A 25,993-nucleotide genomic window follows, 5' to 3' on the forward strand; every position below is an offset into this window, starting at 1 on the left:
CTCTTTTAGTGGGGGATATCTTGGTTTGTGGATTGGTTTTCGTTTCTTTTATGTTTTTATATTGTCAATTATCAAATTTGCCCATTAAATAGCAATATTGTACAGATTTATTAACTACCTTTATTGCTGTTGTTTTGCATCATTCCACTTAAAACGTGCACTGCTCAGTTTATGTATTTTATTTATTTGTAAAAGAGGGTGGTTTTCATTCATCAAAACGTCACTGTCAGCTAAACTGCTGCTCCGACTCGGCACAGCTCTAAACACTTATCTAAGGTGGCAGAAGCCGCGATCGATCGGCGGGCTCAAATATGACAGGGATAAATCATTTCGCACGGCGCTCCCTGCAGCCCCTCCATGGCCGCCCGATCCAGGTTGGTCAGCAGGCGCTTGTAGTTGTAGTTTTCCGCCACCTCCGGGCTGAACATTTCCGCTCCCTTGACGAGGGCATGGGCCGCCCGGGCGTACTCGTCGGCGGTGCGAGGCGCCCGGCAGGCCGAACGCATCAGGCACCCGTCCTGGCCGGAACCTTCCGCCGCCAGATAGCCGATGATGAGGTTCGCTTCACCTGGCAGCAAAAAGCCTCCACTGCCAGCACCTACAATTGCGTCGAACGCGTGGAAAAGAAGGAAAAATACATTTAGCCCGTTTGCTTAGAAGGTGCAAAGAGGAGAACTCATTAGCGCGTTGCGCCAGGGAGTCTATTGTTGCTATTGTCGCAGTAGTTGCGGCAGAGGCAACACACTATTTCGGGTACGGGTGTGCGGGCCCCTGGGTTTATGTGCCGTTTCCGGTGTTTTGTTCGCGCATCAGGGAGCGGAGAGGACAATCGCTGCATGAAGCAAACACTGGGGTGTTCCGGGGCGATGCGTCCAGTAATGATGATGATGATGGTGGTGGTGGTGGTATACTCTTTCTTACCTTCTTCGCTGCGGCCTCGCGCATACTGGCTCCAGTTGCCGGCACCGATCAGACCAGCGGCAAAGATGAGCGCCTTCAGTAGAAACAGAATCAGCAGATTCGTCAAGTTCAAGCTGAGCACCTGTACGGATGAGGAGCGAATATGGAAGCGGGAACGAGGTGAAAAGTGGGATAGAGAGAGAGCGAGAAAGAAAAACGCATCCATTATGGAACGATTAATTAGTTAGTTTTACTTTTCGACTGCGGTCGGTGGAAAGAAGTTTTCCCACTTTCACTGCGCGAGTGCGAAAGTAAAAGTTCAAAAGCAAAAGTTAAACGTTTGGCGAGTTGACGCAGGCGATTGGATTGTTTCAGAACGGGCGATGAGGGCGGTGTATGTCAATAGTTGCAGTTCTCATGTTTCGTAACGACATTATTACTTCAATTAAACACTAAATGCGAATAATTTCATTACATAAAATGTGATGTAGTACGGAAAACTTGTATCATTTTTCACTTGCAGGTAGGACATAAACACAGCAACAAACACACGTCTGTACACACCTGACTATTGCCTGCCGAGCGGCTGATCATCTCTTTGGCAACGTACGCTGCTAGCTGACCGGCCGGGCTGGCCAGAATATCGCGCGCACTGTCGGTAAACCCACGTCCAACCGGGGCCTGTTCGCGGCCTGTTGGACGACGCCGATCGTACGGTGGCGTGTGCAGCTCATTCCCATCGAAATCGTGCACATTGCCGTACGTTTCCGGTATCACAAGCACCAGTATCAGCACCAGAAATGCAGTACCGAGCAGTAGTGCCGATTTCATGGTTGCAAAATGTCAAAAACTCTGTTACACACACGCTTTAGTTGAGCACGCTAGAGGTACTGACACTGGCACGTTTCACTAACAGACAGCAGGATCCTTACGGGCGGAGCAGAAGACCACACTGTGCACAGGTTGCACGAAACACTGAGCCTTGGGCCGCTGTCGAACTAACATAAATATCCTCTGGCGACGCAGGTAAGCTAAGCTGAGGACCAAGGGTGTGGGTCGCTGGTGCGGCACCACAGCTAGGCCAGGTAGAAAGACAATGAGACACAATTTTCCTCGCTACGCTTCATCCTAAACGTCGACGGCACCCGAAGGAAGCCCTCTGGTACACTGGAGCTGAGTTTGTCATGTTTTTGTTATTATTTTTTGTCTCTTCTTTGCTTACATGTCTTCATGATTCAACCTTCCTCTAGCCTGTGTACCGATCTGTTCCATCCCCGTACTTCCTTGTACGCTCATCGGTGCGGTGAACACGCTGGAAACGATTTTGAAGCTCACAATGGAAAAACCTTGTAACAATGGCAGTGGCAATAGTTTCAGCTTTCAGCCTTACTGTCCAGCAAGCGGGCCGAGGGTATTTGGGCGAAGCGTCTCCTGGCGAACCTCTCGCTGTCGCATTCCCTGGATGTGAGTGTCCAATGGCAGCACCTCTTATCGGAGTTAACTTCCGTTAATTCCTTTTGTTACATCTTGACCTTCGCCGCTGCTTGCCAAGAACTGTCATACACTGGTTGGATTAGGCAGGTTTTTTTTTTGCTTTAAACAGAAACCATATTTTTCAAAAAAAGGGTAAGAAGATCATGTAATAGCAAAGGTTTCATATCAGTAAGGAAAAACGATCCACCTCTCCGTGAGGAGACGTTATCGTTCGGTGAAGTAAATTTCACCGCTTTTGGCATTAAATCATTTATCCGATAAGTGATGTGCTTAAGGGGCTACAAGACAATGACAATTTAGTACAAATTGCTCCCAGTGAGAAGCCTGAAGAGTGAAGCACACTCCACAGATACAATGATTGCATAATGCGCACGTTAAATGAGCCGAACGAGATCGTGATCTTGTGCGCCGAGACGATGGGTAGAAAGTTTTGGAGTGATGATCTTAAGAGTGGCTGTTGCTAGGGTTTCGCTTTCAATCTTCCCGATCAAACGGCGAAAGAAGTGGGTTTCGGGGTGATATTGTTATGTGAGAGTTGTCTTTGCTGTAAATTGGGTGACTTAAAGTTTTGAAGTAATGTTTATATAGTGGATAAGAGAAATTGGAAACCTTCGTCAGAATCTTGCACACAAAAAAGTTACTTACTTAAAGTAGGTTAAGATTTCATTTCATTCCATGACTATGTATCTATTTGATATAAAGGTAATATTACTCTGTAGTTGTTTAGGTACCACGGAACAAGTATTGAACACAAGGTGCAATCTCCATTTTTGTCTATCTGCTAGACTTTAAACTTTTGAACTTACCACAAATTACGATTCAAATGGCAAAACCTTGTATGACTGAAGAGTTCACGATCTTTGTTTTATCAAACTCATAAAGTAAATAATTTATTAAATAAATTCTTGCATACAATAAAATCCTCTCCAATGCAAACGATAACATACTTTCACTATTCACCTATCCGCGTCTTCCTACCTTAATGTCAATAGAATCAACTACATCAACAACAAAAAATCAATAGAATCTCGTCCACGGTACATTGGCGCACCGTAGAATTGTTTGCGCGATTTGCTCGAACGAAATCTGCTCGACCAACGATTGACATCGTGTGTTTGCTCGATTTTTTCGAACCGATGATCGATTGCTGTTACTTCCTAGTATTTCCCTTTCTCCTTTGGCATATGATGCTCTTGTGTATGTACAAGTTTAGACACAAACACGAAATCGAATCTCTTCCTAGCGTTCCTACGTAAGATATATTGGGGAGGGAGGGGGGGGGGAATTTGAGTGTTGGGTGTGTCGTAGTAGTAGTAATATTAGTTATAATGTTAGTAGCAGTAAAACCGAGATTTCTTTAAACAAGATTCTGGCTAGAAGGGTAATTCGTGTCTATACTAGCTTCCTCTTCCTCTCTTTCCACTGTGCACCGTTTGGCGCAGTGCCACAGACAGATAAGGGTAACATAATTTTCACTTTCACTAAAGTGCGGCTTCTTCGTACTACTCCCTCGGTGCGCTGAGCCAGTCACCGTCGGGATCAGCACAGGGGTTGCACTGTAAATATGTCGCTATCGCCTACTATCGATGCTTACTATTTTAATATAAAATACAGACATGGTCTAAAACACACATAATCATTCCGTTTAGAGCGGGAGGCGGTGGCCTGCCTGGATGCTCCGAAAGATCCCGTGTCCACCAGGCAGGCACATCCTCCTTGGCCTTCTTTATGTTACAACTAATAGGATTTTGCATTGGATGGAGTTTCCATGTACTACTCTTTCTCGCGCTCTCTCTCTCTCTCTACCTCTTTCTATGTCACTCGCATACACTCGGGCCGAAAATTTTACTAAACATCAACTAGTGTCGAAATGCAAGAACCATGCCGCATCCGTGTGTCAGTTTCGGTCCGGAAGGGGGTTGTTTGAAGTGCTTTACGATCGGGTTTGCTGCTGGCACACAAACCGTGTGCAGTCGTTCTGTCTGATGGCGTCAGTCACCTCCGACAGATGATCGGTAAGAGTGGCAGCTAGTGCTGGGTGCATCCTATAAAGATACGAATCACAAACAAACCACAATATAGAGGTTGCTCACTCATGAAATCGCCAAAGAAACGTTACTTACATATCCAGCATGGTGTACATCTTCTTCTCCATCAGCACGATATCGTCGGCGCCCTGCTGGATCATCACCCGGCAGAAGGTGAGCTTGGCACAGGAAGGATTCTTCCAGTCAGTTTCGCGCAGCTGCTGCTCGAACCGGGCCCGGGACGAGCTGGTCGACTCACGGCCCACATCCTGCAGGCCCTGCTCCTCGAACGGGTTCCGCGCAATCGAACGCTTCGAGCGTCTCGCGTAGTCATCGCCGGTGTTCATGCGCATGGCGTCGTACTGCTCGTAATATTGCTGCTGCTGGTGGATCGCTTCCAGTGCCCGCTTGTGCTCGAGATCATCCAGATCGAACGGCAACAGCTCACTGCCGGATCGGCGCAGCAGGCCCATGTCGAAAAAACGGCCCACGGCTACGGCCCCGAGCCCGAGCGCTGCTCCGCCCGCCATCAGCCCTAGAGCCGGGAGTATAATTGAATTTGTAGCTGGTGCCACCACCACGCCAACCTTGTCCTGAGCCTCGTCAGCCTTTCGTACCAGTCCGAGGTTTTTGGAGATTTTCTGTCCGGCCTCGACGATGGGCTCCAGGACGGGCTTGGTGAACTCCTGCACGGTGGAGATCCCACTCTGGAGTCCCTCCCGCATCTGGTCGGTGATTTTGGCCCAAAATGGCCGCTCGTGCTTGACGCGCCGGATGTACCCGTAGTTGTACGGGTAGGTGGATGGGCCTTTGAAGTTTTCGTACTGTGGCGGGCGCGGCATCTTGACATGCTGAGGCTGGGGCGGATCGTAGTAGTCCTTGCTGCCCATGGCCGGCTCGATCGCGTACGGCGAGTGGTCGTTGTGGGCCGCCTTGCTGTAGTAGTCCTGCACGTTCATGATCTTCTTCATCGCTTTCGTCGGTTTGCGCTCCGGCGGGATGGATTTGGCCGGCTGCACACCGAGCTCGGGATGGGCGTACTGAAGAACCGGCTGTCGAGTGTCTTCCAGCTCTTGGGTTTCCTGGTTTGTCGCGGCCGCTGGTCCATTGATCGAGTACAGCTGCGACACGGGATAGGTCGGATTGCCCGGGTTCTGCAGCATTCGGCGCTGAATCTTGGGTGGTTGGTCGGCCAGCGCGTCCTCCTTGAAGTTGGCGCGGCTCACAATCTGCGGATAGTGTTTGCGACTTTCCTCCTCGTTGATTTTGCGCAGATACTCCACCAGCCGCCCGTTCGGTACGGGACGTCCATTGTCCGCTCGCGAGAACGGTCCAATGTTGCCCGTCACTCTGGGTGGGGCCGAGTTCACCGCAATCGAGGCGCCCGAGTGTAGGTTGTCCTCCACACTGAATGGTCCGAAGCTCTTGGCCAGCCCATCGTTCGGCTGGAAGTTGTCGGCGGTCGTGAACGGGCCGATGCTACGCTGACGGGCGCCTGGGCTTGATCGAGCTCCCCCACTGCCGATCGGTTTGGCAAAGATCAGCTGTCCGTAGATGTCTCCATTGTTTTCCAGCCTCGTCGGCACGTGCCCCTTCTCGTACGGTACCAGCTCCCCGTTGATGACGCGAGCATTGCGCCACACCTGCCGCTTGTCCGACTCGTCGTCCGGCACGCGGATCCCGTGCACCACCGGAATTCCGTCCGCCCCAATCTCCTGCATCGATCGACCGCGCTTGTGCGTCGTCTTGACCGCTCCACCGTCCTTCATGTACACCGGATCCGAGCTGATGACAACGGGCGGCGGTACACGACTCTCCTGCACCGTCTCGTCGCTCACCTTAATGCGCACCGGGCGGCGATCGTTCTTCATCGCACCGTGCTCCTCGTCGTAGAACGAGGATCGGGGCGGCCGCTCGATACGGTTGACGTGCTCGAGGAAAGCGTTGATGATGTCCACCGATTCGGGCGCTGAGTCAGCCGACAGACGGTAGTTACCGGCGATCCGGGCCGGCGTCACCTGCGGGCTGTGGGCGGGCGACGGTGAGAAGGAATGGGAAACCCACTGGCCGGTGGTGCCGGTGGTAGAGCTCGGGGTGGATGTCACGCTTCCGCTGGCCGGTAACTCCATTCCGTTGCGCTTCTTAACGATGATCTGCACCATGCGCCCGTTGTTGGAGCGCACGTTCAGCTTCTGGACGCGGTCCGGGTTGAGGCTGCGGGAAACCTTCAGCTCGGTTCGGGTGTAGGCCGGGCGCACTTTCGCCACTTCCTCCGGGGTGGTGCGATTGGTTCGCTCCGCCGGAGCGGATGCATTGCGGGCCGTTGGCGGTGCTGGGTCGAGCTTGGTAAAGACAGCCGTTCCCACACCGCTCGATTGTGTGTCACTGTTTGCCAGCGTGGCGGCAAGCAGAAGGCCAACGGTGGCCAGGGTTAACAGGTAGGACGTCTGGAAGAGAGAGAAGGAGACAGAGAGAGACGGAAAGGGCACTGATCAGTTTACGTGTATGTTTCCGCTATTATTTCGCAGTAGGGAACATGTATTTAAGGTGTGCGATGGATGGATCTATAAATTTCCCTCTAATTTGGAAGTTCCTTTCTATCAAATAAATCGATCAATAACGGTTAAAACTGTATCTCTCTTGCAATTCGAAAAAGTAAGTAAAGGTGATTGATAGTATTATTGATGTATTTTAATTCAATTTATTACGTTTGTTTTATAAAGGAGCTCTTTTTCCCTTCATAAAGAACAATTGAATCGGTAGTGACAGTGTCCTTTCCATAAGCCATAATAAAAACTTCCATAAACTGGAAGTTATTATTTATTTTTATTTTCTATTAGGTCACTATACACATAGAATGTACTACAGTTCAACCTTATTTGGTTGAGTTTGTTTTAGTTGTGTTGTACGATAATTTGGTAGCTCATGGCTATATGCCAGCCAACGAGATTGTTATGACGGAAAGAAAGGCCTGCATGCAAAGGATTGTTGTCTGTATCCTAGACAATGTCGAACTTGAATAGCGAATGATTAGTAATCCTGGTCATGGCACCAAATAATCGCCTCTAAATATGCCTCTTTTGTTTTCTGGATTATCAAAACTGTCTTACTTCATTATTGCATTAACCATTCAACTGTTTTGCATTAAAAAGGGTCGTTCCTAATACGGCCAACAACAAAAAAAGCAAAGAAATCACATCTTAAACCCCTCCAATTAGCTGCATTTGTTGAGAAATTCAAAACAATAAATCCAATTAACTAACGTAACACAGCATACAACTGTTTCGGGAAAAACACATACTTTTCCCCTGCAAATCCATTCATCCTGCCCCCCGGTACAACTGTGAGCTCCGATACCGAAAGCGCTACGAAAGCATGGTAGACTGGTGGCTGAAGCAGGTCCGGCATTTTCCATCCCTATCATTTTACCGATAATGTCTTATTTCGAGCAATGCCGGTCGATGTTATTTACCCACGCCGCACAGAGCCGGAGCGGGTTGATGTACCGCCACCGCCTCCTTTCGGTTGGACCAACCGGACTCCGACCGGACCGGCCGGCCCTCGAAGGCGAACAAACGGAAAACAGACGTCGAACGGAGGCGAGCGAAAATAATCACTAATCAGCTGCAGCGCAACTGCCGGTCGAACCTCAGCTCGCGCGCACTGGCTAGTGTTTGTATGCCCGTGGCAATGGCTTTTACGTGAAAGTTGTGTTGCCTTCCTCGGCCTAGGCCAGTTACTGCCGAGCTACCACCGTCACCGACCGATCGGTGGCCGCGAATTCCGATCAAAGTGAACGGGAAGGGGGTCGGGCGGGTGGACCCGACCACCACCGCCACTTTCCGGCAACGGTAGCGGGTCTTACGCAATTCGATGAATTTTCTCCCGATTGCGATAAAGTCAATCGCCACTGGCGACGGCCGCAATTTGAGCGATGATCGATTCGACGAGCCACGATCGAGATCTGTTCGGCGGTTTCCGGCCCAACTGTCATCGAGTGTGCTCTGTATTCGTGCGCCCGCTGTTGATCGATCGTCAATGGTCACAAATCCCCTTATCGTTTCCGGCATGTTATGCAGCTGTGTTCAATGTGTTGGTTTAGAACGTTAATTGAAATTGGTGATGAAAGAATGTCCAGAGTGGAGCTTTACTGGGGTACACCTAGGACGTAGGAAGGGGCTTGAACTTACCATTTCTATGTGTGCGTGATGGTGGAAATGCTAACAGAAGGCAGCCAGGCAGAACGGTGAAAATCGACAGTGTCTTCCAGAGGGTTTGGTGAAATTTCGCGTTTGCTTTTCCTCGCACGATCGTTTTTAGAAATCAACGGGTGAAAACGAACTTCGCCGGTCGGTCGTCGTCGAGTGTCGCTTCTTAGTCGTTACCGGTGAAGATAAAACGTCAAGCTCTGATTGTTCGATAAAACACACACACTGGGCAACAACACACGGGGATTGATTGTTTCCTCGCTTGTCACCGGTTTCGGTTGGCTTCGCGCCCGCACCACAGCTCCAGTTTCAGCTTCGCTTGGTTAATTATTGGTAGCGCTGATAGCCTACGTACGAATGCTGCTTTTTTCGGGCTTTTCCACTCCTTCGGCACACCGGAGACGAGGCAGGTGGCACAGGGAGTGTGAGAGAGCGAGAGAGTGAACAGGGCTTTTCTTCGGTCCGGCTCCTCGATGTTCGATTTCTAATTTCGTCTAAACTATGCACACGTACACTGGGCTGCTCTGCTCCCTCTACTCGTCACTGATAAAACCACACATACGGACACACACACTCACACGCACACTCGTAGATGTGGGGAGGTTACTACAGGCGCCTTGCTGTAATCGGATCTCTTCTCCAGTTCCCCGGCGAAATGGTCATCTTTGCAGAGGCTGGAAAACCGACGGCATGTTTGCGCTGGCAAAGCGGGCGGGGGGTTCCTTCCTTCCTTCTGGGTGGGTGGTTGGTCCGGTCCGATCATGGGGGGTAGGAGGAATGAAAAAGAAAAAAACAACGGATAAGCTAAGCGGTAAGAAGAGGGAAAGCGATTCGATAAAGCGTGTGCGGGCGCTGGCGCGCGCCACATTGCCAATCTCCCGTTACCGTTACAATCTAATTGTTATCGGTTTTGCCCTCCCGATGGAGCGGGTGGGTGGTGTACTGGAGGTGCTTTCGCAAAACGTCAACTTCCATCTCCATTCCTCCCTTATCCTTCAACGATCATCCAGCCTAGTGTTTTAGTCGGTGCAAAATCTCTCTCTCTCTTCTTTTCTCCCTTTACCCCCCCCCCCCTCTTCGCGCACTGAGAAGCATCCATTGCGCAAATGCGCAAACGATGCCGAGACGCTCGTGCCGAGGTTTTGTTGAATTTCACTTTTATTTGGAAAGTATCGCCTTGAATTCATTTATTTATCTTATTTTGCTTTTCCAAGCGCACCGTTTTCCAGCGCATTCCAGCGCGGCGCAGTGTGTTGTAGTGTGTGCTGCGCGCGCGCGCTGGGTCGCGTTCCAAACTGCCCCCCTCCCTCTCCCTTACCTAGCACCCCTTTCTCGATTACCCCTTCCCAAGCCCGTCATCTCGTTTGGCAAAGGCTGATTGGAGCCGGCATTTCTCCACCAACCGATTCACCAGCCATACGTGTATGTGTGTGTGGCTCTTTTTTCCCTCTTCTTGCTGTGCTTCTTCGCTGTCGCTGACCATGTAATATCTACTTTACCGACACCGCCACTCAACTGTTACGTTATGCAGCTATCTTCGGCACCTTCGATCCACACACTGACACACGCGCACACACACATGGTGCGGGCACGTGAAAGTGATGAACCTGACGGACTCCCCCCATCCCCCCTCTTCCTTCCTTTACTCCTTTTCTTCTGCGAGACATTTTTCGCTGCCCCATGTGTGTAGAGCCCACCGGAGCGCGTATGTGTGCGTGTGTGTGCATTTGGGGAATGTGCCTCGGGGGCTTTCTTTTAGCCTCTGCAATGTCCACTCACCAGCACCCCCCGGAGGCCGCTATTGCGTCGCGCATTACTACGCCAGACACTGACCCACAAACGGGAAGGGAAAGGAAGGGGGTAAGCAAGCGAGAGGCGTACAGGGGGATGCATAACATTTGCGCAGTGATAAGCGCGTTGAGTGGTGGTCACTGCGGATCCTTTTAACTAAAGTGGAGCAACTTCAACGCCGGTGACCTGCGTGGTGGTAAAGGCGACGAACTTTACGACGGAGTTGGCTTAAGTCCCCCAAACAGGGCGACAACAACCGATTTGCAGAGCGAAATTGCTTAATTCATCGGTTGCAAATTTCGCTCTTTATCAAACCATGATAACAAACCCACTCTCGAGTCGGGTGAAAATGAATTCATTTATGGAATCGGCGTTCGTTAACATTGTGATCAAACAGACCGCAAAGACATATGAAAGCCGATTTTCTAAAACGCATAAAATATGCATTTGTTTGCTAGTGGACTTGTGCTGCGTCAACGTTGACGCGGAAACGGAACCTTCGTAAGTGCAGCAAATTAATCACTCTGCAAACCGAAAATTCCCAATTCACCTCACACCGCGGCTCGAGTGATCTGCCTTTTAAATGTACTTTCCCGTATTGGAGTCGTGCACACACATACACACACACAGGTACACACACACATACGCCGGTCTCCGGTCGGTCTGGTCGGAAGCTAACGAGCCAAACTTTCCCACCCCATTCCAATACGCTCCTGGCATTCGTGCACCGTCCGTCTAGCCTGAGCGAGCGTGCGCGCGCACGCCCAAGTTGCATCTCGTTTAAAGTGCCATTTCACCAACACTCCCTGATTTCGAACCGTCTGTCTGTAATAAACAAAACAACAAAAAAAGAGCTAACCCCTATTGCGCCATCGCTCGCTGTGCATTTCAATATTCGACACAAACCTCCCCTTGGGCACACACAAACACACAGACACAGAAAACGTTGAAAAAAAGCACATTCCTTTCCCATTCAGCAATAGCATCAACAACAGCAACCAAAACGACTGTAATCTGCATCCAATGATGCCGCTCGAACGTGAAATGCGATCGATTGAGCATTTCCTTTCCACCACGGGGCACGATTCGATGCCGTAATTATTCACTCCCGAGATGGGAATGTTGGGGAAGAGTGGAAGTGGGAAGCGCCCCCGTCATTTTGGAGTCCGTTCGGCGTTGTTCTCGGTCCCTCGGTTGGGTATTATTTCACTTTCTCTATTTTTGCTGCTGTTTGTGCTGTTTGTGGCGTTCCATTCACGCCACATGCTCGACCGTTACGGCGACCAAAGAATAAGACGAGCGTCAGATGCAGCTGTAATGGGCATTCGCGCATTACTCTCACCCACACTCTTGAGATTACGGACGGTTGAGTCAGTTCCCTCCCAAGGATCTGCAAGGACCACGTGATATTAACGGTTGTCTTTTCAAATGTTTGAATGGCTTTTTTACGTAACGCTATCTCTCCTTTGCTGGAAGAAGACTGACCGAACGTCTCCACGATCGATCACGATCACGTGTCATTTGGCATACATTAGGACCCACATTATCACTAATAACACTTAGACAAGCCACTACATTTGATTACTGAAATAAAACTATAAAACATACTTCTTTTTACGGCCACCAACAACCACACACACACATACACAACAAACTCGGTTTGGTTAGTTTTGGTTGTGAAGCAGAAACACTTGCTGCCTCTGTTCACTGTTTAACTGATGTACTATTAGATATACTAAGAAGTTTTCCGCCCAATATAGGTGTAGAGTATTTTTCACTGGTACAAAAATAACACTATTTTGTTTCGGGTAACACTGTTCGGGGTGTAGCTATGGGGGTTTCTTTTTTGCTTTATTAGTTGACACTGTAAACTGTAGGAGTCGGAGATCCGTTCGAATGTGGCTGGATCGAATCCGGACCGGAATTCCTATTGCGTTTGTTTCGGGTTCGTCGCGTGCGTCACGTTCAGCGCTCAGATTGATACTGATTCGTAGTGCGCACCGGTCGGACCGACCCGACGGGATTTGTTTCGCCACCTCACCGGAGTGTCTTGTTTTCGGAGTGGGGAGCCATACCGTGGCTGCTACCTTTCCAGCTCCCTTCCACTACTGTTCCCTCTCTCTCCCTCTCCAACGGCTGCGAAGGGAAATTAAAAGTCTCAAAAGTCGCAACGCGAAGATCCGAGATCGGCGCACCCGATCGTGCCGCTCTTCCTGCCTCCCGTGGCCGCGCGAAACCGGGCCGCAAAGATTGAATAACGTAATAGCGCGCTGGAAGTGCATCTTTGCGAGTCGAACGGGCCGGATTGCAGGAAGAAAGCGTGAGCGCAAGCGAAAGAGCGAGAGAGAGGAGAGAGCGATCCGCGTGATCGTGTGATCGTGTGGCACCCCAGCAACTCCAGCCTCCCAAATCAAGGGTGTGAGAGTGGGGAAAACGGGGTGAAGAGGGGGGGGGAGGGAAGCTGCTGCTTTGGTGCTTGTTGGCCCGAAACAGCCGTCCGCCGGGGCGGTGGAGAAAGCGCGTCCGCAGCGGACCCGCGGTGGAACGACGGATGAAAGCCTTCCCTGTTTCACACACATGCGCACCCGGCGGTTGCGGCCCGGTGGCATCGAGTGGCGCGCGCGAGCGCGAAAGAAAGTTGCCATTTCTGCCATCGAAAAGCCTTACCTTCTCCTCCTACCGTCCTTCCTCGCTCGAGGGGAAGGGGGCACACATACACGGGCCAAACCGGAGGAGATTGTGTTGAAAGTAAAGCGCACAACAAACTGCCATTTCCGATCCGGCCTATCGGTCGGTGTGCTCTATTGCTCTTTCGACATCTTGTGCGCGGTGCCTGTGTGTGTGTCTTCCGCACGACCACTGGTCCGTGGTTCCGTCCACTTCCGCCGGCGGCCCACAAACCGATCGGTGGCCGCTCTGCACACCTGATCGAATTATGCAACGTTACGCCATTGTAATGCAAAAGGCGCATCGTGTTCATTCGATGACGATTGATGGGCCCCCGTTTACCCTCCCCGCTTTCTGGGCAGCGAAGAAAGCTATGCCCAGTCCGAACGGATGATAACGGCCTGCGCACACGGTTTTGCCACTGCATTGGGTAATGTAATATCATTTACGCGTTTGCTGCTCAAACAACCCGAAAGCAGGTTTCATAATGATTGGAATGTTTCGAACGCGGCACCGGTACCGGAAGCGGCACGCGCGCTCATCTGTCCCCCCCCTCCCCTATCGCCCTCCATTAGCGAGAAGTTGCGCGTGTGATGAGGGGAAAACAGCCGAAAAATCACACTTCCTAATCGGGGACACTCAGGTGGCATCCACCGGCAGACAGGCAGACAGAGGCAGCAGTAGTAGAAGATAAGTAGTTTCCATATTTGTTCGCGCGCTTGGCCTTAATGTATAAATCATTTCGACTGCTTTAGGGCGAGCTAAAGCCGAGATTTCACGCAGTAATTATGGGTGAGATGAGCCAAGAAAAATGGACCCCCCTCCCCCCATTTCGGAATGGGTGAATGTTATAAATTTTCTTGAAAAACTGCTTCCCTAAACGAACAGGGGCCGGGGTGGATTGTTATCGATTAACAAATGTGTAATTAATTATTTATTGCTTCTTGTTGTGGTGCTGATGATGGATGTTTTGAATAATTACACGGATGCACTTCCGCACCCTACAATCTTCCTCATTTTGCAGCGCCTACTACTTTGTGACAGCTGTCAGTTAAAATGGGGTTTTTTTTGGAAACATAAACGGAAACGCATTTATATCGTAAACATACAAATTTCCTCAGATAAAACCAACAATGCTGCAGCTGTTAATGCATCTTCAGCAGCCACAAGCAAACACACACGCACACACAGGCAAGCATTGTAGCTTAACAAATTACATACAGATAAACAATTATTTTCTCCATCCATCGCGTTTTATTGCGCCGCGGGCTGCACACTGTATAACCACCCGGTGGGGCCGAAGATGCACTTTATCGACTTTCGCTTTGTTAAAACGATGACCCCTTGCTGTCCTCCCTGCTCGCTCCGGGGCCTTCTCCTTCCTTCGTGTTGGGTGGTGGGCCTTTGTTTTACCACGTCTTCGCAGCCGCGTCCTCAAGTGTCCTGGTCGCAGGTGCGCTGCAGCCGATCGCAATCACCGTCCCGTATGAGGCGGAACGTTTCGTCCAGCCCGAGCCCGTCCGCCGCCTGCCATTCCGATGGGGAGGTCCTGGAGGAAAGGTGTCGGACAGTGAAAGTGATGATGCATGCGATGAGCCTCCCTCCCCCCCCCCCCCCAACAACCCCGACTTCTTCCAATGGAACGTGAGAGAACAACTACACTTACTCGCTGACAATCTTCCACAGCGTCTTGTGCAGTGCGTCCGTGCCCATGCCGGACATTCCTTGGCGGGCGAGCTGGCAGAGCAGCTTCCAGTCGCATCCCTGCAGCCTTGCAGCTGTGCTGTCACTTAGGCGGTTCGTGCCCTTGCCGTCGTCATTGTCGTGCGCTGGCGTTTCGCGCTGCTCGAGCGCGTTCAGCTTGCGCAGCAGCCGGACCAGCGCCTCCGGATCCGCACCGAGACCGCGCTGGGCTAGCAGAAACCGTGGCACATCCTGTCCGAGGCTGCGCTGACGCGTTGGCGTGCTGGACAGAGCGCTACCACCGACCGGGGTCGGCGTTTGCAGCTGGATGGGAGGTCTAGACAGGCGGGGGGGGGGGGAGAGAAATATTGGTGAAATAGTTTGCATCTACCAAGCAAATTTTCAGCCATTGGTAAACTTTTTGCGTGTTTTGTATTAAAAACACTTATTGGTAAGGTTAGTCTCTTGTTGCCAGAGTCTCTCGAGCATTTTTGTCAAACATCGGATGCTGCGTTGAATGTAGCTGCCCTTCGATCCGTAATCAATCTCCCACCGTATCTTCAGCGACAACCTACGTGGCCTACTACGCTTGGACAGGCAGCATCAGCACAACAGCTAACCGCTTCAGCTTCCTTTGCCCTGACCGCCACACGCGGGCCACAAATTGCGATTAGCCACACGTGGGATCGTGGGATCGCAGCTCCAACTGGGACCCTCCAACAGGTGGCAGTCTCCACGCGCCATTGCATCGAAGCGCATCGTCGTCACGCCGCGCGGTGGCCGTACGCGCTCGCGCACCACTCTAACCGCGGTTCATTCATCTTTCATAACTGATGTAACATGCCAAAGGCGGACAGGGCACGCAGACGAAGAAACCACCACCACGACCGGGCAGTGTGTGAGGTAAAACGAGAAAAAAGGCGAAAAATCTTGAAACCTTTCTCCCCGTTCCTCTCTCGGGCCAGTGATGCAGAAAAAAAACGCCCCCCTTCCGAACGGAAGGAAGGAAGGAAGAGAAATGTGGAGTAGCAACAACATCAGCAACAACAACGGCAGCAGCAGCAAGCACGCAGCACGCAGCACTTTGGAAACACGTTTTCACTTTCGTCGAACTAAGAGCCCCCACCACCCCTAACTAGCCCGCGGCATCAAAAGACGCGCTGTCGCGCGCGGAGACCCACACCGGCAACGTGTGTACTACAGCGTGCGTGTGTGTGGACGTCTTAAAGTAGGCTGCTGCGATGGCTTCTAGCACTGCACGGCTCGCTTCTTCGCCTCGTTTTGGCTTCGTCGTTGCTGCATTGTTGTTGTGTTCACAATTTTCACCTTTCTTCTTTCACGCAGCAATGCAGCTACATAATCTCGTTTTCGGTTTATTCGCCAACGCGCGCCCGTGTGTGTGTGTGTGTGTGTACGCAGCTCATTTGGTGCTCTGGTCGCGGGAGGGAAATTACGCCACGAAAGTTGGCGAAAATTGGCTTGGAGCCCATTTTTCGTTGCACGCCAAAAATAATAGTACAGCGGGGATGGAGGGAGAGAGGGCGCTCCCAACGGAACAAGACAATGGTTTGTGGCGGGGGTTTCATTCTCTCCTTCCCCAACCCTGATCCCTGACTCTGACAATTACGACATTGGAACCGGCCGTGGTTCAAAAGTTTAAAGCCCCCCGAACCCGCGCTCACTTACTGCGTGGCATTCGGGTTGATGTAAACGACCTGTGGCGTGAGCGCCGATATTAGCAACCCGATCGGAATGGCTGCACTCAGAACATGTATGATTTTCTTCCACGGTGAAACACTGCGAAGAGAGAGAGAGAGAGAGAGAGAGAGAGAGAAACAGCGAGTAATTAGTGTGGCATTTGCACAATCGGCACAAAAACAATGCGACAGGTTACTAAGCGTTTACCCTTTGAGATGTGCATCCTCCTTGCCCGCCAGCTTAACGTCGGTCGTGCCTCCGATTCCACCGGCAGCTTCATTAATTTCCGTCCCAGCAGCACTTCCACCGGTACTGCTGCCACCACCAACACCGCCACCTGCACTACTATGGTTGGCTATTAGCACCGGTTCAATGCTGAAGGTACCCTCTAGCGGGGACCGATCGAAGCTGTACGGATGACTTTTCACCGTAGTCGGTACGGGATACGCGAGCTGAGGGCGCCCGAAATGCTGCTCCTCGAACGAACCGAGCGGCGACGAGAACGGGGTCTCTGCTGGACGTGGACGTTCCGCTTTGGCCGCTTGCGCTGATTCCGTCTCCTCCTCCTCCTCCTCCGGTATCCACTTCCACTTGCCCTTGGGCGTGGGGAAGTGTGGCGTTGGATCCTGCGGGAACTTTATCTGCACCGTGGGCTGATGGCGCTGATGGGTCTGAGGAGTGGTCCAACCATACTTATGCTGCCACCTTCCCGACTCTTCCGATGAGCCACCACCCCCACCGGGAGCCGCTTTAGCGTACGTCCCGTGCCCGGATAGGCCAATCCCACCGGCATACCAGCGTGAGTCAGCGTCGGAATGTCCGGTCGGGTAGGGTGCATCCACTGTGCCCGCTGCGGGACTGCCCGGTGCCGAGGTGTCTTCATTGAAAAACGGCACCACCTCGGGCGATGGGACGAACTCCTTGGTAAACTGTCCTTTGGAGGAGCTGGGAAGAAAGAAAAAAGAAAGTCAGGGCGTAAGGGACGCAAATCTAGATCTGCCGTAATGGCTGGCGCGATGGTGATGCCATTTATGTGCGACCTACCTGCCAGTGACATTTCGGCGCGGTGCTGCACTTGCGTAAAGCTGTCGCTTCCGGTAGCTCGAGATCTGGTGCTGCACTGTACGATCGTTCACGATCGACGAGGTGCCCCGCGCTGGATACAAACGACCGTTGCTGCGTCGGCGAAGCGGTTAAGAAAGAGGAGAGAAACACAAACAAGCACACAAAAAAGTTATACATTTTTGCATCAATGCGGCACGGGTCGTGGCAACAGTTTTGCATTCCAGCACGCAACAGTTTTGACTGTGAAGATCCAGGCTTGGATATGGAAATAAAATTGCAGCCCCTTACGACTTGATGACCGTCCAGGCTTTAAGGAAAGTGTTACGAAAACCCCCCTGCACTGTGCTAGTTGTGGGTCGTTTGAGTCGTCCAGCTGGTCAAAACTTCACCTCATGGCTGGCGATAATAGCTTGAGCCTTTTTTAAGTTATGTGTCACAAATTAGTTAGCTTAGCTGGACGAACCGGCATTAAAAGAGATCCTAAAGACATAATCATGCTTCATGCAAACCGTCGTACCGGCTACTGGCTGTCCAAACGAACGGCCAAACAGCCAGGCCGCAATACGGCACTGCCCGCACGTCGACGCACCCTCCGCGGCTCCGAGCTGCGATAACAGTGAAAGTGTATCACTTTCTTTACGGCTTGATGATGTCTTTCTTCGGGCCGTGCGCTGCTGTGTACCTGCCTTGCGCACCGCGACACTCGTCCCCTCGCTCCATCGCCAAAAGCCACGTACAACACACGCACTGGTACACGCAATCCATTTAACACCGGCCGGTTGTGGTTTGGTGGATCTTCCGCGATCATGCAGTGAATTGTCTTTCCCCTTGTACCGCCCCTTTCTCTACCGCTTTGTAAGGTGGTGGTCAGTGAGTGTAATTTACCACAACTTCGATTGCCTGTTCGGTCATCCGTTTCGCAACATGTGCACGAATCGATCACGTGTTTGGTTTCTTCTGCTGCTTTTTTTGTTTTGTTTTGTTTTGTTTGTTTGGCGATCTTCCAAGACGATCACAGCAATATTGTCCAGTATAGGGTTGTGCTTCGGGAATATTTCGCAAAAAAAAACATATATCTTTAAAGATTCATATCTTACATACATCTTCAAGGACATTCAAGAACGTCCAAAGAGTTAGGAATCTCTAAATTGTGATTAATATTTAAAGATTCGTGATTTGAAAATGATTTTTTTAAATCTAGTATCTTGAAAAAATGATAAAAATGTCAGTACACATCGTGTACTACATTTGATCTACGAACAAGGATGTTCACGTGTGATCTTCACACCAAGGATAGGTTTGCCATAACGTGGAACTCAGAAATCGTTTAGGAAAGTTGGAGCAACAAAAATGTTGTGACATAGATAATGAATATATCCATCAATCTTTAAGAGATTTACGAATCTTCTGATACTCATAAATCATTAGGAATTTCAGAAATCTTCAGAAACTAAAAAATATAAAAGATTTTTGTACCTCAAAATGTGAGCTTTAGATTCATTGATTCACTTTAAAGATTCATCCAAATGAATCTGAATCAGCGTTACCCATCTCTAGTTCCGTAAGAGTGCAGACAAAACGGTGAAGAAACAACATTAACAAAGTGAAGCGTCACACACATTGAGCCGAAATCAATCTCGACTGATCGCACAAAACACAAAACATCCCGGATTCCGGATCACAGCTCTCCGCAGGTGTTCCCCCAGTCCCTCTGTCCGTCGTCTGCAGCTCGTATGGTTGTAATAATAGACGAACCGTGCGCGTGTTAGATCCGCATATTAATGCGCGATATGTGCATGCGTGTGTGTGTGTGTTTCCCCCCCTCTATCTCTCACCCTCTATTTCTACCCTGTTTAAAATTCACACACTTTAACCTGCCGCCTGCTGCATGGGCAACCATTGTGCTGTTGGGGCGGATTTCTGTTTTCCGCGGGGTATTAGTTTTGCATACGTACGCTGCTCGAAAGGACGACAACCCGCCGACCGCGGCGGCGACCGGGGGCGTTGGGGTGGCGGGCGACAAGACGGAAGTTATGCCAGCGATTGCAGCCACTTCCGTCGTTAATGGCGATGACGTTTGGCCGTGCACCGTGCTCGCCCCGGAATGCTGTTTATGATTGCTGGGAAATGCGGTGAAATTATTTGCAACCAGCGCTGGCTGCTCTCCCGCGCTTGGCTCACTGGCGGTGGGGCTGGCGTTGGCGGTGGCGATTTGTTCGCGCGGCCGGTGCAGCAGAGGTGGCGCGGACGGCGGCGGTAGGTCATTTACATTGCGTTCAACAACCGGCGGGCCAGCGGTTGCGTTGGTATGCGGAATGGACGCGTTTACCGCGCGCAGATGGGCACCGATCGTGGGACCTTCGTTGACATCTTCGTGCACCTCAATCGTTCGGACGAAGGGCACGAACAAACACGCACACACCAACAGCACGGAAGCCACGGGCAAGGATAGTACACTATGCGTCATTTTCACACAAATCCACTGCCTTTAGAACATTTCCACTGTGAAGCACTGCAATACGCGTTCCCGTGTCTGCCGCTGTCACTTTGCGATTAAGAGCAGCGAGTTGCGTTACAAGGGATTTTATAAAGGCATAAACGATGCTATGATACCCTTCAGTAAGCAAAAACAGTGGCAAAAATCTGGCTGCACTCGCTGTGCCATCCGAAGCATAAAGCATAATGTCGCACGCGGGGTCGGTGTGTTCCGTGGACCCGCCACTCTGCTGTTCGAGTTGAAGAGGGGACATTTCTGTTAAAGGACTGTGACCGACATAATGCCTGCAGGACGGGCTGCTCGAGGCTATTGTGTTTTTGCACACTGCACAATTGCATCATTGTGTGTGCGCGCGCGTGTTCCATTAAGATCAACGCCTAGGAAATGTGTCGCCCGTGAGCTACGTAATGATCGTACGTAAAAACAAACACAAACAATCTCTCAGGGAATCCATCGCGGGTGTTATTTTTGACATAATTTACTTAAAACGCTTGAGCCGCCTCGTTGGAAAATGCCAGAGCGCGAACCCTGCGGCTGATCGTTCAATTCCGACTTTACGCTTCGTTTAGGACGCGTTTGTGGTGCCGTTGCATTTTTCCGAACGCGTGCTGCATTTTCGTGCCGCAATGAAACGAGTAATCCCATTACGACCGCGCTAAGGCGGCTCCCACTAATGAGCACCTTTCAACGCCCATGCCCATCAAACGGGAGATGCCGGCAGCGGACTGATCGCGAGGCCATTGGCAATTGGACTATGACTGTTTGAGCGCGTCAAACTAAAATGCTCATACACACATACACACATCGAACCGATGGACAGATCTGCCTACGATCATGCCGACCGCCCGAAGGATAAACGGACCCGGGTCGCGCAGGTTTGTTGACTTTGTCGTACCGACCCCGGACCCCGAGGGAGCAAAATCGTTTCCGACGAACAGCGACGAACCCGATCGGACGATCCCGGCGTGTACCACATATTTCTCACGCATATTCGTTCGTTCGATAATTATTCTTCCCCACGGCCACGGGCTAACACCGTTACACGTTTCGTAATAGTTAATCGGGGCCGCGTTAGGACCTTCCCTGCCCTGTCACAGCATGTGAGTGAGTGCGGGGGGGGAAGAGGGAGCAGGGCTGTAAAAGTAGTAACACGTCCATTTTCCGGTTCTATTGATTACTTTCGTGTGTCGAACGTCAGCGATTGGAGTGAAAGTTACGCGGAATGTTTTCTTTTGGTTTATTTCTTTTGTTTTTGTTGTTGTTTCGGCTGCGCATGAACGTGCACACCTTGTGCGGGCAGCACGTGTGTGTGTGTGTGTGTCGCGGTGGGATGCTTCGTGATTGTTTATTGCTCCCGCGAGGTGTTCGATTAGGGTTCGATTGCAGATGCTTACGGCATCGCTTTACACCGAAATGCGCTGCGCGCGAAGGGATGGTCGCATTGATTTATTCGTCAGCCGGTTGCCTCTGCGTCTGCCGCGAGGTGCTAAATGTGTTTTTGTATATTGCTTAAAATGCTGATAGGAGAAAGTAATTGTTGGTGTTTATACTTTACAAACAAATACAGAACTTTTATAGTTTCAAGGTACAATGCACTAACCTTCAAACTACGATATTTTTTCTTTATTCTTTTCACTATTTGTACATGTGCTGATTCGTTAATCAAAATCGTGAAAAAAACAGACCCAACCGCTAAGAGATGCAAAATTCCAGGCAAGCTTCCTTCACGTTCCTACTAGATGGCGCTGATCGCCTCGCTCGTGCTAGCTTTGGATTATGTCTTGGCTAAAGCTCATGGTAGGATCTAATTCAATTATTTGCTAAATGTAGAAGAGGCTCAAGTAAAGTTAATATTTTACTAAAAAGTAAAGTATAAGTATAAGTATAAAATTCAGTATAGGTTCTTAACAACGTCACGCGATTATACTCAAGACCATGGGACACATAGGCGATTCGTTGTGAGTCAATGCCATGACACTGCGGAATGACGCTCGACTACGTTGACGATATTCGGTACTGCGGTTTGCGATAACATGACTGCGAGAAACTGGATCATTTCTAGATGCTATTCATAAATAAGTTTGGGTATAGGATATAACTGCTAGGAATTGATAGCCAGGGCATCGTATCTAGCTATCGCATATACTCATGGGCTAGTCTATACAACCGATAACATATTAATAATTGACTGTATGGGAGTTAGTACCAGCACCGTTTGTGCATTATCGCAAATTAAACAGCCACTATCATCTGGTCCTGGTGAGATTCCTGCTTGTTCCTATCTTGAATAAATACAGTCCTGTTTTTTCTCTTGCTATTTGCATTGACTATTCTATTAGAGCTTTCTTTCTATTCTTTTTTCGGATGTTTGGAAGTCTATGTGGTACGCCTAGTGTCGATTAATACCCTGCACAGAAACATCAAAGACTTCCAGAGGTACTTGAAATATCTCAGCAAGTCATTTTTCGGACAGTTATTTCGCGAAAGCTTGATAAGGATATAATTCTAGTGACCATTGTTGTATGTCTATAGATTGTACTAATTGCTTCAAGGCATCGTCTTGTTCTGCCAGACACCAAATTTTCTCGATGGTAATACAGTAAAATCTCTCTAAGATGTAGTCCCTTTAAGATTACATCTTTTTTTAAGGTGAACTCATCAGATTGGGGAAATAATCCAAACAAAATGTCGGAAATGACGCTCGTTCCTGCAATATGTATCACTTTGAAATCGCATAGTAGATGTTTCATGCCAATGTGTATAGTGTCTTGATATCCCCCCCCCCCCTCCCATAGCAGGATAGTCAGTCCTACGTATGGCGGCGCGGTCTATTTGGAAATATTCAGACATTTTTGGGGATATACAGACATTTTTATATCTGACGCTGAATATATTACAAGAAACTACAACTCAAATCTAACATCTTCTTGTTTGATTTAGACCTACCCATCCAACAGCATCGAAAGAGTAGATATCGCCTATGGTTGTCTTCCCAAAAGGATATTCATCGACACTCTCCTAAGCAGGCTGCAAGGAGCACAATTATCTACTAAGCTTGACAACACGGCTGCCGACTATTCTGCAGAACTACATCTGAGTTTGCGAGATTTAACTAATGCTAAAGGGGTGCTAATGTAATAGAATACACCATAAAACTTGAACAATGTTATCGCTCTTGGAACGCTGAATGCTCTTGGAAACTAGGAAGAGTGGTTATTTGAAGTATAATAGCGTTAACTTTTAGGCAAGATGGCGTGGAGGCGTCCGCCATTATTAGGCCGGGATAACCGACTGGCAGACGAATGCGCGAGACCGCGAGCGGTTTCAGACACTCCTGAGGCAGGCCAAGACCGTAAAGTAGTTGTAGCGCCGGATAAGTAAGTAGAAGTAGTGTAAACATTTAGGAGTTACATTGAACGTGGAATAAGAATAGAATAGAAAAAAAAACATACCCAACCGATAAAATACTGCAATTCACTAAGACTTTTAGAATGCATGGAGCAAAGTTGCTGGAGAGTTTATTCCGAATCTATCCTCTCGAACGGTCTCGTAGTACAGTCGTCAACTCGTACGACTTAACAACATGCCCGTCATGGGTTCAAGCCTCGAATAGACCGTGCTCCCATACGTAGATCTGACTATCCTGCTATGGTCACTGAAAGCCAAGCTCACTTCACTAGTGGGTACAGGCAGGCCTTGACCGACAACGGTTGTTGTGCCAATGAAGAAGAAGTCATGTCTTAAGTCTTATGTCGTTGTTTACTGGTCTTGTGCGCACGGGGGTGAAGTACTGCTCAGTACTTTGGTTCCCGAATTGCACTACGATGATTAACACAATAGAGGCAATACAACGGAAGTTTACAAGACTTGCTTTAAAATGTGACCAATTCAAAGGACTCACAACCATGCCAAGTTATCGCTCACATTACCTTCTGCTTGGCCTACAGACGATCGAGCACCGTTTTAAGGTAAACAAATGTGTATTTGTTCTTCTTCTACGTGCCTTCGAGTCCTCTTCGCTCTCGTAACTTGCTTGTTAATGAGAGCAGGCGTACTTTATATGGATACAATGAGCCATTGCTCGCTATGACAAGGCAATTCAATACATGGTCTAATCACTTTGCTTTTAATTTATTAACGAGTTAACGACCGACGCATTTAAAGAGAATATTTTATTCATTTCACCGGACACCGGATTAAGGCAAAGGGAGCCTCAACTCCTTTTACCGCTTAGGGCCCCTAACACCCTAAATCCATCGAGCATCGACAGTGCGTAGCTCGATCGAGAGCTTGCAGAATTGTTCCAGAAGCCGAGAAGAGCGGAAGCAAAAGCCAGTAAGATAAAGTGATAAAGTGACAGACACCACATATATCAACAATAACCACAGCTCATTAGAAACAATGGAGTCAACACTAGAGCTGGAACTGCAGTCGTACAACATGGCGCATCCGAAGCGCGGCATTGCAGTGATTATCAATAATAACAGGAATCGAAAAGGCTCAGAAAAAGATGTGGAAGCATTACAGGCCGTATTCAAGCACCTACAGTTTGATGTGCGTCTCTTAAGCGATAAAACGACCGTTGAAATCAGACAAGCTCTTAAAGATGTGTCCGAAGAGGACCACTCCAACAACGATTGTCTGGCAATTATTGCGATGGCGCACGGATGCAATGATAGGATCGATTTCGACGACGGTTATTTGCATATTGACGAACTGTGGACAAATTTTGTTGGAAACAAGTGTCCTTCGCTGATTGGAAAACCGAAACTTGTGTTCATTCAAGCGTGCCGCGGTGGAAAACATGACTACGGAGCATCGACAGCCACAGCAGATGCGAGGCCCGGTCTGGAGGAACCGGTTGATGTTAAAATACCAATGTATGCCGATCTTTTAGTGATGTACTCATGCTACGAACATCACGTTTCGATGCGTTTCCCTAACGGATCCTGGTTCATACAGTCGCTTTGCCAAGTGCTGGGTGCCAACATTGCCAAGACGGAACTTCTGGCTTTGCTGACTCATGTATCCTACCTTGTGTCCATCCGATCGGGCCAAACTAAGCAAGGTAAAGTGGTAAAACAAATTCCGATGGTTACTTCCATGCTCACGAAAGCATTTTCTTTTGTGCCAAAATAACTCAGCAGACTAGCTGGAATATACACCGCCGAATAAATTAGAAAAAAAGCATTAAACATGTACTAAAAGTGTTGATTTTTATTCTAATGAAAGAAGCATAAGATAGACAATTCCATTATTGTGAATAAGAACCGCACACAACAAGCCATGGATGAAGAGGAAATGGGGGGGGGGGGGAAGGCGGTGTTTGGAGGTTGAAACGATTGCATCCGGCCTTGCTTATCCGTAAAAATGATACCATTTTTGTTATTAACAGGGATGAGGGGAAGTCTATGAAGTTGCCCCTCACAGGACTACTCTACCCATTTTAATGTATAAGTAATTTGGCCACAGACGCGGTGACCATCGTCGGGAATCTGCTGACTCGGCGTGGTGGCGAGCAACCGTGAGAGTCACCATTGCAGTCGTTGGTCAGCACGAAAACGGACACCGTCTGCAGATTCCAGAACGCAACCCAATTGACGGGGCCTGTGATGGCCGCCTAATTTGCGTACCGTTAAGCCAGCCATTTAAGATTTCACTTTCAATACCAAATTTTGTTCATCTTCTTAGTAGGTTTGATAGGATTTTTTCCTATGGTTTCCGTTATACGGAGCCATAATCAGAGTTTGCAGGCACGTGGTAAACGTTGACACATGACATGACATGACAGAGAACTTTTGACGTTTTCTAGGCTATGTATATAGTCAGAATTCAATAGTTGAACGCTTTTTAGTTGGCATACTTTTTAGTTGGACAATGGACAATGGAGGAGCTGCTATAATGACGAGCTGTACGAGATGTACGGTGACCTCACTGTCGTACAGCGTATTAAGCTCGCCAGG

At 49.5% G+C, this 25,993-nt stretch overlaps 4 protein-coding genes across 4 annotated transcripts; 1 reads left to right on the forward strand and 3 right to left on the reverse strand.

Moving 5' to 3' along the window:
- Positions 1–202: 202 nt before the first annotated feature.
- LOC120896822 lies at positions 203–1,915 on the reverse strand. Its single transcript, XM_040301276.1, has 3 exons — positions 1,465–1,915; positions 925–1,042; positions 203–589 (listed from the first exon to the last, which is right to left on the reverse strand). Exons 1-3 carry the CDS (start codon positions 1,729–1,731, stop codon positions 306–308), a joined length of 669 nt encoding a protein of 222 aa, XP_040157210.1. The 5' UTR covers positions 1,732–1,915; the 3' UTR covers positions 203–305.
- A 1,338-nt stretch (positions 1,916–3,253) lies between these two features.
- Positions 3,254–12,385, reverse strand: LOC120896821. Its single transcript, XM_040301275.1, has 4 exons — positions 12,029–12,385; positions 8,612–9,362; positions 4,518–6,868; positions 3,254–4,439 (listed from the first exon to the last, which is right to left on the reverse strand). The coding sequence occupies exons 2-4, from the start codon at positions 8,612–8,614 to the stop codon at positions 4,328–4,330; spliced, it is 2,466 nt and encodes an 821-aa protein (XP_040157209.1). The 5' UTR covers positions 8,615–9,362; positions 12,029–12,385; the 3' UTR covers positions 3,254–4,327.
- Positions 12,386–13,988: 1,603 nt separating this feature from the next.
- Positions 13,989–20,003, reverse strand: LOC120895206. The gene is made up of 6 exons (XM_040298340.1): positions 19,489–20,003; positions 17,513–17,644; positions 16,676–17,413; positions 16,457–16,567; positions 14,754–15,107; positions 13,989–14,636 (listed from the first exon to the last, which is right to left on the reverse strand). The coding sequence occupies exons 1-6, from the start codon at positions 19,998–20,000 to the stop codon at positions 14,522–14,524; spliced, it is 1,962 nt and encodes a 653-aa protein (XP_040154274.1). The 5' UTR covers positions 20,001–20,003; the 3' UTR covers positions 13,989–14,521.
- Positions 20,004–24,396: 4,393 nt separating this feature from the next.
- LOC120895331 (caspase-like) lies at positions 24,397–25,189 on the forward strand. Its single transcript, XM_040298592.1, has one exon. It carries the CDS (start codon positions 24,432–24,434, stop codon positions 25,167–25,169), a length of 738 nt encoding a protein of 245 aa, XP_040154526.1. The 5' UTR covers positions 24,397–24,431; the 3' UTR covers positions 25,170–25,189.
- Positions 25,190–25,993: the final 804 nt, after the last annotated feature.

Source organism: Anopheles arabiensis, chromosome 2 (genome assembly GCF_016920715.1).
Source record: "Anopheles arabiensis isolate DONGOLA chromosome 2, AaraD3, whole genome shotgun sequence".
Classification (NCBI taxonomy): Eukaryota; Metazoa; Arthropoda; class Insecta; order Diptera; family Culicidae; genus Anopheles; species Anopheles arabiensis.

Bases quoted from the DNA above. Each gene is read 5' to 3' on its own strand.
- LOC120895331 (XM_040298592.1), top strand. From the start codon at position 24,432: ATGGAGTCAACACTAGAGCTGGAACTGCAGTCGTACAACATGGCGCAT.
- LOC120896822 (XM_040301276.1), bottom strand. From the start codon at position 1,731: ATGAAATCGGCACTACTGCTCGGTACTGCATTTCTGGTGCTGATACTG. The intron at 1,043-1,464 runs GTGTGTACAGAC...TCATCCGTACAG, and splicing joins GCTCGGCAGGCAATAGTCAG to GTGCTCAGCTTGAACTTGAC. The intron at 590-924 runs AAGGTAAGAAAG...TAGGTGCTGGCA, and splicing joins TGCGCGAGGCCGCAGCGAAG to GTGGAGGCTTTTTGCTGCCA.
- LOC120896821 (XM_040301275.1), bottom strand. The intron at 4,440-4,517 runs GTAAGTAACGTT...GTATCTTTATAG, and splicing joins ATGTACACCATGCTGGATAT to GATGCACCCAGCACTAGCTG.
- LOC120895206 (XM_040298340.1), bottom strand. From the start codon at position 20,000: ATGACGCATAGTGTACTATCCTTGCCCGTGGCTTCCGTGCTGTTGGTG. The intron at 17,414-17,512 runs GTAGGTCGCACA...CTTTCTTCCCAG, and splicing joins CGCCGAAATGTCACTGGCAG to CTCCTCCAAAGGACAGTTTA. The intron at 14,637-14,753 runs GTAAGTGTAGTT...CCTTTCCTCCAG, and splicing joins CTGTGGAAGATTGTCAGCGA to GACCTCCCCATCGGAATGGC.